This window comes from Delphinapterus leucas, chromosome 10 (genome assembly GCF_059928025.1).
Source record: "Delphinapterus leucas isolate spDelLeu-1000000601 "Yukka" chromosome 10, BTC_Dleu_Yukka2, whole genome shotgun sequence".
NCBI lineage: Eukaryota > Metazoa > Chordata > Mammalia > Artiodactyla > Monodontidae > Delphinapterus > Delphinapterus leucas.
In genome coordinates this window covers 86,659,598-86,672,162 of record NC_143138.1, presented here as the reverse complement: position 1 = coordinate 86,672,162, position 12,565 = coordinate 86,659,598, and the positions used below count along the sequence as shown (strand labels likewise).

Genomic DNA, 12,565 nt, shown 5'->3' with positions numbered 1-12,565 from the left:
TGTTATTCTTCATTGGGCTGGATTGACTCACCTGGGTGACTCTTAGTAATAACTGTACTATAACAGTGAATCAAATATGAAAAGGTACAGAAATTTTCATGAGATTAAAACCCTTTGTTACAAAACTCTCAGCCTAGCATGGTACACCTGAAAGACTACCAGACTAATTGTCTCTGGTGTAGTTATAAATCCTCTCTCTCTTTTTAAACTGAGAATACTAGTGGTTGTGTAACATGCCTTTTAGAATTGTTGAGGATAAAGTGAGGCAGTAGTTGCTAAAATATAAGTATAGGTGGAGGGGAAAGAGCCCTAAAGTAGCCTAATTACTTCAAATCTGTTCTACCTGTGCATGTCTAGAGTTTAAAAGAAGTCTTGTGTCACCCTTTGAGATCTCATGGTCATTGATGTTGGAGCCAGAGTCCTGACTCCTGTGTTCACAGCATTTCCCCTCTGCTTTATCTTTGGTATGTAACTTACAGTGGGTCAGCAGCGGGTGGGTAAAATGAACAGAAAGCGAGTTGCTCTTGTAGGGCCTCTTTTCTGTTGCACCCACCGAAGCCAGGAGCCAGTAGTGTGTGGTTGGCAGTGTTGCTGGGACAGACCCTGAATCTTAACGCTTACATGGCCTTGGAGCTAAATACAGGCAATAGCTGGCGTGAAAATGGATTCGCAGCTTCTTTTAACTTGGAATACATATTGTATGCAGACAGAGATCAGATTTATTTACCCTAATTATGGCTTTAACAGGTACTTCTGCAAAGAAAAAAAGTTGTGCAGTTTATAACGCATTTTACACATTTGGCCCACCCGCTTCCCTGAGGTTGTATTTTCTATTCCCATTTCATTTTCAAAATATTTTAGTCGGTAACGGCTGTGCAGAGTACTCTGCTGTGTTCCCAGCTGGTGTGTGTTTGTGTGCGTGCGTGCGCGCATGTATTGGGGGCTCAGTAATACAGAAGTTCAGTCATTGGTGGGGAGGTAAGATGCATCCTAGGTAGTCCAATGCGCACGTGTAGAATAACCTTTTGAGTGGAGGGATGGGGAAATGGGTCATGTGGAGAAGTCTCCTTTTAATTACAGAGCCATGATGTGATCTCAAAGACTCGTGGGCTCCTGGTAGAGTGAGCTAAATGGACAGGCATTTTCAGAGTAGCTCAGTCCTGGAAATTGCTAATTTTTCAACCAACAGATTGCCAAGGCAAGGAAGGGCTTGGTGGGGGAGGTAAGGGCGATGGCAGAACTCAAGGGCAGTGTCAGTTAACTTGGCAAAGATGTTTTGTAAGTTGCAGGGTACTTTTTTTTTTTTTTTAATAAGTTGATTGTCTGATTTCAGAGCCTTTAGGGTATTTTAACTGAAAATGGAATTCCATAAGTGGACAAAACACACAAATGTTAGTTTAGGAAGAGCTGGACATAATCAAAGAAAAAAAAGATTTGTTATTGCTCTTTGTTGCCTGAATTACGAGAAGATGGCTTTGTCCTGTTTCTCTTTGTGGGAGCTGAGATACAGAAAAGCACGTGAGAAATGATCACAGATCTCAGGTTCCCCTGAGCACACAGTGGAGAAGGAAAGTGTTGTATGGGGGAAACATATGGTTTGCCCATGTTCCCCCAGAGCAATCCAGGAAGATAGCTTGTTTTTTGCTCTCATTTGTGTTTGTGTGAAATTTTTCTTCTTCAAAAATTAAGGATGTCCCTTGATAAAGATTTGCTTCACTTTGTGGAATCAGTTCTTCTCTGAAATATTAGCTGTTCAAATGCAAATAAATAGACAAGATTTCCTGATGATGTCTATTACTGAAATGTCACAGCAGATTTTCCTTTGTAAACTCTATTGGAAAAGCAACAATAAAGGTATGAAACAATTTTCAGAAGCCTAAAAATTTTTTATTAAAAAAATACAGTTTTGAAGAAGATAGGAAAAAACTTTTGTTGGCAAACGTACTTACAAAGGAAACCAGGCCCCATGTTATATACTGTATAGTATTTCTGGTCAAATAGGGCTTTTTGTTTGTCTGTTTTTGTTGGTGGTGGTTAATGGGCTTTGAGGCGTAGTCACCAAAAGCAATAAGCCATGTTCTTTGATCTGATGTTTTCCCCTGTATTGGGAAAGCTGTTAATTGCTAGTTTAAGATTTGTTAGTTGGGAAACTTAGGTAATTTTGGAGAACCCCAGACTCTCAGCTCCATATTGAAGAATTGACGTCCTGCAGTATGCTGGAAATTCTGCCCATTAAGCGAGCTGTATACAGTGTGTTGTATGACACTTAAAAGACTGCACTGAGCAGTGTAAATCTGTGGGAAGTAACTATTTCTCACTGATCAGCAGTGTTAAATATCATGATAAGGGTTCTTTCCTTACAGGAAATGTTAAAAGACATTGGAAAACATACTTTGCCATCTCCTCTCCCCGTGCTCTTTTCTCTCCCCTTAAGGACAACCAAGTAGTCCTCTTCTTACCCCAGTGAAGATGGTGGGGCTAACGAGAGTGGAATTCTGGAATTCTTGGGCAGGTATCTGTTGAAACCGTAGCCTGAGTTGACCTGGGTCTTCCATCCCTAGTACCCTGTGCCCCCTCCCCGCCCCCCCGACACACACAAACGGTGGGGAGACCCATTTGAAGTTACTTTCATAAGAGGAGTCTTTGGGAACTTCCCTGGTGGCGCAGTGGTTAAGAATCCACCTGCCAGTGCAGGGGTCACGGGTTCGATCCCTGGTCCAGGAAGGTCCCACACGCCACCGAGCACCTAAGCCCATGCACCACAACTACTGAGCCTGCGCTCTAGAGCCCGTGAGCCACAATTACTGAGCCCGTGTGCCACAACTACTGAAGCCCGCGCGCCTAGAGCCCGTGCTCTGCAATGAGAAGCCCGCACACTGCAACAGAGTAGCCCTTGCTCGCCGCAACTAGAGAAAGCCTGCGTGCAGCATCGAAGGCCCAAGGCAGCCATACATAAATAAATAAATAAATAAGAGGAGGCTTTGAAAAGTTCAGGTGGATCTGGGTTAAAAAATCCCAGTTTAGCCACTTACTGTGAACCTTAGACAAGGTTCTTGATCTTTCTGCTTTCAGTCTCCTTAATTGGTAGAACAGAGACAATCAGTTGTGCTCTGGAGGATGCTGTGTGTGCCTGTAGTGTGCCTGTCCTGTTTTGGCTGTGAGGTGGTCCTGGCCTGCTGCTCGACGGCAGTTCACAGCATCTAACCTGGAGAGCGCGGCCGGCTGGGGTGCGGTGTGCGTGGCTCTCCGTGGAGGTGGCACGTTCCCATCCTCATGCCGTCAGAATGCTCCGGCCTGGGAGTAAGTAGGGGACGGATGGCAGGAGCTGCCACAGCAGTTCTGGCAGGGTGGCACCTTTGGAGGGTCTCCCACCGATGACCCTTCTCACTTCTTCACCTTCTTCAAAGGTATGCATTGTGTTCAGCAGCAGTGCACCATTTCAAAATGAATTCGGTGCATTTCCCCACCTCACCCCGTTCCCTGATCCGAGAAGGACTGTGGGGTTTGTTGGGGGAACTAGTTTGAAAAAACCACTCTAATAATTAAAATAATAGATTCCCACCTGTTGGTGAGGGTTTTTTGTGGGGAAGGAGCAAGTGATGATGGAAGAATTACTAGTTTGTTATTTGAGGACATTGAGAACACAGACGTACTTGTGAAACAAAACAGGTGCTTTTAGCAGACATCCCATATTTCTTGGTAATAATCTGATCCCAGTGAGCCTTGGGTCCTTTTCATTTGTGAAGTTTCAGTTTGGTTGCCCATTAGAGAGGAGGCACACTTCTTTCACTATTCTAGTCAGACATCATTTTCTTAGGAACAAGTGAGGACATCCATGCGGTTGTGCACACGTGCTGCATTTGAGGAGTTGCAGTTTATGTCACCGTGTGTGTGTGTGTGTGTGTGTGTGTATGTATACATACTGTCCTACAGATGCTGGATTGTGGTGCATGTACTGAAAAATTCTGAGGGTTTGCTTGCCCTGCTGAAATGTTAGAGAGTGGTCGTCCGCGGGAGGAATACGAGACAGGCACTTGGCCTGTTGCCCACGCTTTGCCCATGGCCTCGGCAAGCCGCCTGTGAGGGGATAATCCATCTTGGATCAGCACGGCGTCTGGGTGGTTGAGAGCCGCTTGCAGGTGCATCAGGTGCCTGCCATTAGGGGCTGTTTGTGAGACGAGGGTGACTTCCTTTCCTGTTTGCTCTTCCCTAGCTCTCTGTTCTGCTGGTAGTGCCAGCTGCTCACCAACCCAGGCACCACTTCTGATGTCCATTGTTTCAGGATCTCTCCTCTGATCTCTCATTCCCATATTCTGCCAATAATCCCCCAGTACCTAGCATCCCTCCCATCTCAGAAGAAAGTCTCTGTTCCTTTCCCAGTGCTTTGCTTTTTTTTTTTAATTTTTAATTTTTATTTTATTTATTTTTTTATACAGCAGGTTCTTATTAGTCATCAGTTTTTTACACATCAGTATATGCATGTCAATCCCAATCCCAGCACTTTTTTTTTTTTTTTTTTTTTTGCGGTACGCGGGCCTCTCACCGTTGTGGCCTCTCCCGTTGCGGAGCACAGGCTCTGGACGCGCATGCTCAGCGGCCATGGCTCACGGGCCCAGCCGCTCCGCGGCGTGTGAGATCTTCCCGGACCGGGGCACGAACCTGCGTCCCCTGCATCGGCAGGCAGACTCTCAACCACTGCGCCACCAGGGAAGCCCCCAGCGCTTTTCTTGATTGTATGCTTTCTCTCCTTTGCCCCATGGCTAACCCCTCTCTTCTGCCTGCCTTCAGTCTTTCTCCCTCTTCAGTGTACAACATGATTTAAGCCTCCTGTTCCCAAGGAAATATCCTCAAACCCTGCTGACCCCTTTCTGCAGTGGCAGGGCTGTCCTTTACCTCAGCACCACGGTTCTCAAAAGGGTTCCTGTTGGCTGCCTCTAGATTGTTCCTCTGACATCCTGTAGTTCCTTCCTCTTTGCAGCCCTGATAGTGTGTGGCTTGCTCTCCTGAAAGTTGGCAGTTGACTTCTTGATCACCAAAGCTTGGGTCCTTTCCTCAGTCCTTATCCTACTTTGTCCTTCTCTGAAATTTTCGTTTATCCTTTATTCATCCAGTAGGTAATTTTATTGGGTACCTGGTACTGTGCTGAATGCCATAGAGAAGGCTGATTAAGACACGGTCATGCCATTCAGGAGTGTACATTTGATTGACAGTTACAGTGCGGCGTGCTAACTGACATCATAGAACTCTGTAGGACATGCTGGAGTGAGGCAGGCCCCCCTAACTCAGACTGGGTGGGCCTGGTGATGGGGCCGGGGGTGGTTTCTCTGGGGCAAGCATCTGGTGTGCCACGTGCCGTTGGTTCTTCTCGCTGTTGCAGGTGGCCTTGGACTGGTGTCCAGTTGTCTTCTCTTGTCAGACTTCCGTGCAGTGAAGTACACATACTGGCTTAATTGAAAGTCTCCCTCAAGGTGTAGTTTTTCATAAAGTTTTATTTATTTATTTAGTTAGTTTTCACTTGGCTGAGTTATTTCATTTTGACACCTGAGTATTGGTTAGTATATGACAGTTTGTTTAAACTCTGATTTAAACTGCTTGGTAATCCCTGTAGACAGCTGGTCTGTTTGTGTTCCCTGTGAATACTTGTGAAATAGTTTGTAGTGATGATTATCTTCTCTGTAAGTATTAACAGATACACTTCCTCTTTGAAAGAGAAGAATGTGTTAGAATGGCTGCTGCTGCCTTTGTTAGAACCTGTGAAGAAAGAATGTTACTTTTCACCTTTCACTTGAGGGGCGGGGGTTTAGAGTATTAAGTACCTTCCTCCCTTTATCTCGGGGCACTTCACATCTTTGAATCCCTTGCTCAGCGGCATGTGAGGCTGCTTGTGGTCCAGCCTGAGGTGACCGTACCCGTTGTGGGCTTCGTCGTATGCCGCCGTAACCAAGGCCTGTGTTTGCTGGAGACCAATAGGAAACTTGCTCTGGGATTGCTCCTTTGTTGGTGTGTTTCCTGCAAAGCCACACTATTGTGGAGCCAGCACTGAGACACTCAGAACAAACCCAGTGTCTTCCCCTAGCAGGCTGGCCTTGATGAAGTCAAGGAGTAGGTGCCTGTCCCTTCCTTGTCCTGTATTTCTTCTTCGCCACATCACACCTCCTCCCAAGAGGTGCTTCAGTAACTGTGCTTAATTTAGGAGCCAGCGTGTCCTGTACCTAGCAACTCTTCTTGTTTTCTTGAAAAAAAAAAATGGCGGAATTATTTAAGAAAGAAACTTCTGTTTTGTTTTTCGTAGGCTTTTTTTTTTTTTTTTTAATTTTTTTCTATTTCCATTCTTCCACCACTGGCTCTCTCATTGATGAGGCAGACCTTGTCTGTTCAGTTATTTTTCTCTGGCCAGTGCCTTCATCGTTGGGAACAGAGGGGGACGTGGGGTCTGAAGGGGATCATTTCATCATGGCAGGTCGTTGCTTCACCTCATTAATAACCCACTTAGATATGTGTTTTCTACCTTGTACTTGGAGAATTTATTATATTGTAAGTGTCGATCTAGATGCTAACGTCTTTGAAAATTAATATTGTATAGAAATAGCGCCTAGGTTTTCCTTTCTCCCTTTGCCATTTGGGTCCGAATGGTCATGCACTGTGAGAAGCGTTTGGCACCGTTTAGAATTTGTAAACAATAGTGCTAAGAGCCAGTGTCAGTTGGAGACTGGTGCAGACATAATGGTTTATGGCACAATGAATGTATCACTTGTCTAAGATGTTTTTATAGTGACTTTGTCTTCACCCCCTTGGAAGCTCGTATGAACCACAGTTACCTTTTATGGCTCGATACGTGTTGTCTGTGCCAGTCACAGAGCAGCAGGGGAGCAGACCAAGTCGGAATAATTAGATTGAGGAGTGAATGTCACACTTCTAATTTCATTCTCTTTTCAAGGGATTACCAGTGTCCATTTAATAAAATGAGATTAACCCTCTGCGGCAGAAGTATTTGAAAGCTGTCAGTCAGTATAGCCTTGACGGCTCAGAAGCAGCAGTGCTCTTAGCACTCCCAGAAGCAGCGCCATGTTTTAATTGGCTGAAAGTCTTGACTGCACGGGGATATGTATGTTCGTGCGAGCGCGTGTGTTCATGTCATTAAGGGTGGATGTACAGAGAGTGGATTTGAAAGAGGAAAAGTTTATGGACTTAACCATACTATCTGGAAATAATAAACACCATACAATTTACTTTGAGTTGCCGGATACCAGTAATAAAATACCTAAAAATTATGAGACCAAAATTTTAAAATAAAAGAAACAGTTAAAAAGCAAATAATGAGACATCTTTTCGTGAATGTTTTAGAAAACCTCGGATCAATTCTCAGCTGGTGGCCCAGCAAGTGGCCCAACAGTATGCCACTCCACCACCCCCTAAAAAGGAGAAGAAGGAGAAGGTTGAAAAGCAAGACAAAGAGAAACCCGAGAAAGATAAAGAAATTAGTCCTAGTGTTACCAAGAAAAATACCAACAAAAAAACAAAGTAAGTTCTTCGGTAACTCAGTACAGTACTATGTTATTTTGCAGGTGAATCAAAGATGTCTTTTAAATGCCTCTTTTTCTGTCTCCCCATTTAGACCAAAGTCCGATATTCTGAAAGATCCTCCTAGCGAAGCAAACAGTATACAGTCTGCAAATGCTACAACAAAGACCAGTGAAACGAATCACACCTCAAGGTATTTGAAACTAGAGTGAAATACCACGTCGCTGCCCTGATTCACCTGCTCATAATCAAGAGTCAGGGGTGGTTTTGTGCCTGTGGGTTTGTAGGCTAAGAAGGGGTGGGGTGAAGAGCTGGGGCGGTGGGACTGTTCACTTTCAAAGTACATGCACATAGATATGAGCTGCTTTTATATCACTGAGTCCAAAACAGGAGAAGGATAAATTGATCATAATTTTGCAGTGGTCCGAAGCTTTGCTAACTGATTGGCGGTTTCGTTTCTTGCTATGCTTAGTCGGCAGATTTGGTAGTAAGCGCTGGTATCCGTGCTGGTGTTTTAGATTCATTGCCACAGCGACTTGCAGTCTGTGTGTGTGGCGGGGTGATGTTGGGCCAGAAGTCCTTTGCATCCGTAGCCGATTTCACGGGCTCTTCCCCTGTGGTGTTGCTTTCAGGCCCCGGCTGAAAAACGTGGACAGGAGCACCGCACAGCAGTTGGCAGTAACTGTGGGCAACGTCACCGTCATTATCACAGACTTTAAGGAAAAGACTCGCTCCTCCTCGACCTCCTCATCCACAGTGACCTCCAGTGCAGGGTCAGAACAGCAGAACCAGAGCAGCTCGGGGTCGGAGAGCACAGACAAGGGTTCCTCCCGTTCCTCCACGCCAAAGGGCGACATGTCAGCAGTAAATGATGAATCTTTCTGAAATTGCACATGGAGTTGTGAAAACTATGAATCAGGGTATGAAATTCACATCCTCCACCTGCCCATGCCGCTTGCACCCCTGGAGAATCTTCTGTGGACATCGACCTCTTAGTGATGCTGCCAGGATAATTTCTGCTTGCCATGGGCATCTGGCCCCCAAGGAATTTCGCACCCTGACGATTACTCTTGACACTTTTATGTATTCCATTGTTTTATATGATTTTCCTAACAATCATTTATAATTGGATGTGCTCCTGAATCTACTTTTTATATAAAAAAAAAAATCTGCTGTGCACAATTTTCCATGTACATTACAACTGGTTTTTGTTTTTGTTTTGTTGGGGGGGGAGTGGGGTGGGAGGGGGAGGGAGCTTTTATTTATTGTGTTCACAGACTCCATCCTTTCAGCATATCCTTTTAAGTTTAGTTCTTTCTTCCAGTTATACTATGTACTATCAGTTTTGATATAACTATATATATATAAATATAAAATTATATATAAAGGGTTATTTGAAACCAATCCATGGCAACGCTGGTGCTTGATACACTGTGAAGTGAATACAACATTGAACAGTTACAGATCTGGGACGGTCCCTTCTATGAAAGTGCTGAAATTAAGTTAAAATCAGTCTTACGTGAAGTATGTTCCAACCCACGTGGGAACTTGACTTTCTCATCTGTCGAAAGAGTACTGGACGATAGAAAAATATATATTTTTTAAACAATGTGATCTCAAATTAAAGACTGCTCCAGATAGCCTGCATTTGCGATGGAATAACTGACAAATCACAAGTGGTTTAGTTGGGAGGGCTTTGATCAGTCAAAAGTAACAAAACTAGCTCCAGAATGCCAAGTATTCGTGTAAATTACGGTTACATGTTAACATTGCTGTTCTTACATAAGCATTCATGAAAATATGGTATTCTGTAACTCGAATTCCATCCATTTTCCAGACCTCTACTCATGTCTGAGGTAAATTGCTAAATTGTCTCTTAGTTTTAGGATTCAAACTGTGTAACCTGTATTTTTCGTCCATACAAGAAGCAAATCCTTGTCTCCACTTTGCATGTGGTGTTTTGTTTAATGGAACTTTGTTTGCCTCACTTCCCCTCGTTTCCCTTACCCTACCCCTTCAGTTGTGAGAATTCTTTTTCTTTCTTAAAATGTAGTCTTGTTGTTTTACTGAACAAAGGTTATCAACCAGTACATCCAGTCCCCACATGGAGCTTTTCAGTGTTGGGAGACATGTCTCAATTCCCTGCTGTGGGAAGGAACTCAGTGGTGAATAAATGGTTGAAGTGCTGGCAGCCAGAGTTGCAGGGAAAGCTCCTACTTCCTGCGAGCCTGTGATCTTTTTCTTCCTCAACATAAAGATGGCTTGAGTAAAACTCTCTTTTAAAAAAGATTCTTTTCACTCTCTCTTTTTAAAAACTGTCTTGCAAAAACAAACAAAAAAAGGGGGGAAAAAAAAAAGACCGCTAATATGAATCCACCCTTCCTCATTTTAAAAATGTTCTGTTTTGCTTTGTTTAGATTTAGGGTCTGTCTTCTCTTTGACTCTTACATTCATATCTGCAGAGTTCATAGACTTGAGAGTCATTTCAAGCATGGGAACTTGATGTCACCTTCCTTTATTTGCCGGTACTCCTGGGAGGGCAGCAGATTAGCAATGAAACACCACATTTTGGTGTGAAAAACCTGGTTTGCTTAAGAATAGAAGTGACTTCTGTCTGTGGAGGCAACAAGTAAACAGAAAAATTAACAGCTTGATTTGAGTAGCCAACAGGAAGGCTCCTTTCACATTTACATTAAAACTATTCCTTAGTCACTAACGTACCATCATTTAAATTCTGTTCTCAAAGGTATAGATGATAAAGCAGTGCCATTTGTTGCTGTGGTCCTATACTCAAATGCATGGACAATGTGCCCCCTCTTTTTAAAATACTGCTTTTATCTGGGATGCAAGCTATACTTACCTTTTTAAATACATTTTTAAAGTATTTATTAATGAACCAAAGGAAATCAGATGCTTTCTGTAAGCATCAGGATATAGAATACATAGTGATTTGACTATGAATTTTAAATCCACATTTTAATATTAGTGGGGTATTGCAAAGACATTCCTTCTAAAGTTTTAATATTCCTTTTATTAAGGGTCTCAGGGAGGGTGAATTAGTCAGCCATATTTATTTTCCAGAGGTGTAAGGAATTGCTAAGTTTTTTAATTAACTTTTTAAAAAAATTTAAAAGTCACCAAACTCATGTGGGTTGCACTGCTTTTGAAACCAGTAAGTGTTGGTTTGCACTTTGTTCAGAAACACTGTGTACTTTTTCAAAATTAGTTTCATGTAAAGTGATTGGACCCCGAGATTAGTGGGAAAAGCTGGTTCACCAGCTACTCAGAGGCTGCTAATTGAGTCATTGCCAATGTCTTGGTTTTTCAGTTTTGCCTCCGTGATAAAGAATAAATTAAAGAATGGGGAGGGGTGAAGGAAGGGGGAGGATTGCTTTAGAACAGGTGAGAGGATGAAATGGCCATTTTGGTAGAAACTGCAGCGCACGGTGGGACTGCTCTCAGCAATCAGATGTTCTTGGGCCCATCCTTTAGCTGCTGTTGTGTAATTCTGTTACGGTAGTGAGGTGGTAGGTACTTTAGGCTTTTAATTTCTGAAATTGATGATGTCCCTCAGGCATGTATTCTGGAAATGGAATTCCTGTAACTTTCTGCATTTGCATTTTGCCCTACAATTAGTAGGCAGTGTGTAAAAACACTAGTGTAGGTGATAAAGATACATATTAAAAGAGGACCAGAAATACTTGGTATTCAGCGGCACAGTAAGCAGGTTATAAAAACAAACAAAAGCACAGTGTTACGCTTGCAAGTTTCCATTTGTTTTAATACCACACAATCCACACTCGTGCGTGCGCACACAGAGCTTATCTGACCTGCTCTGCTTGAGTCATGCAGTTCAAAAAATAATAATAGTAATATTAAGGTAAAGACATCTTGACACCCACAAAAAATTTTAATCAAAATCTTTCAGTTTCAATCTGGATATTCAAAACATTGGCAGAAGCTTCTGTGAGTTTAGTTCCACTAAGATGTTTCACCTGCCTTATCAAGACCATTCTCAGTCTACTTTTTTAAGCTACCGTATCTTAAATTATTGAAAATTTATTAATTGCTGAATATATAATAACCTTTGCTTGTATGTAACCGAAAATGGTTTAAGAGCCAACATTTAGAGTATGACAATGGAGCTGAACAGTTTTTAATGCGCAAGCAGTTCTGTTCTTGTGTATGACTTGTAACCTTAATTTACTGTGTAAAGATGGTTACATTATTTCCTTAGCTTTGTTTGTTGGAGACAAATAGAGAATGCTTGTTAAGTATGTCAAAACATAATCTTACCTTGTGAATTTTTGTTAATGTATTATACGAGCTATATTTTTCATTTGCTCAGAAAGACAGCTTGTATAACGCTTTTGGAAGTTCCTGCTCTGTAACGTCTTTAGAGCTGACAGTCTGTTAGGTTTGTTTTTTTTCTTCATGCTAAAGTGTCGGTGGTTTTGTGAACTGGTCAGAAATTCACAGGTCTTAAATGTTTGGGGGAAATTTATATTGGACACTGCTCTTTGTCTAGCAAATAAAAGATGTTAATATATTCCTGTTACTGGCATGTGCACGACTATGTTATTAGAAGCCACTTTATCGTTTTCCTGCTTTAAATAGAAATGTCTATTTATGAATTCTGCTTGTAGTTTTTTCACAAATAAAATAGTAAAATTTACATTGAAATCTTTATTTTTGTCTGTGTAGACTTTAGCCCGTAGGAAAACAGTTAACTTTTGCACTCAGATTCTTCACTTGTGTAATATTCCCCCGTAGAACAGGAGGCCAAGAACTTGAGTTTATCATATGCTGAGGTTGATTTGGGTGTCTCAGTGCACGGCTCAGAGCTGCAGCAGAAAATACAATGGAACCAAAGAATGGCCAGACTTTGGAAGAAAGCGAGCTAGTGTCTGTAAATGCATCCGTTGAGGTAGGTTGCAGTGATTTAAGGAAGGAAGTGGAGATGATGGGTAACGATGATTAATTCAGTGCATGACTGAAAACCCTCAGAAGACAACCCATTTCTGGCCAACTGCAGTTAGGTGAA

General features: G+C 42.6%; 1 protein-coding gene across 2 annotated transcripts in view; it reads left to right on the top strand.

Annotated features, from left to right (window-relative positions):
- The window catches only part of RYBP (RING1 and YY1 binding protein), a 76,321-nt gene extending 64,125 nt beyond the window's left edge, over window positions 1-12,196 (top strand). For both annotated transcript variants that reach the window (XM_022572551.2, XM_089919551.1), the window contains 3 exons: window positions 7,345-7,521; window positions 7,616-7,714; window positions 8,154-12,196. In XM_022572551.2, coding sequence (XP_022428259.1) covers window positions 7,345-7,521; window positions 7,616-7,714; window positions 8,154-8,406 — 529 coding nt within the window. In that variant the 3' untranslated portion in view covers window positions 8,407-12,196. The remainder of the gene's footprint in view (window positions 1-7,344; window positions 7,522-7,615; window positions 7,715-8,153) is intronic.
- The last annotated feature ends 369 nt before the right edge of the window (window positions 12,197-12,565 follow it).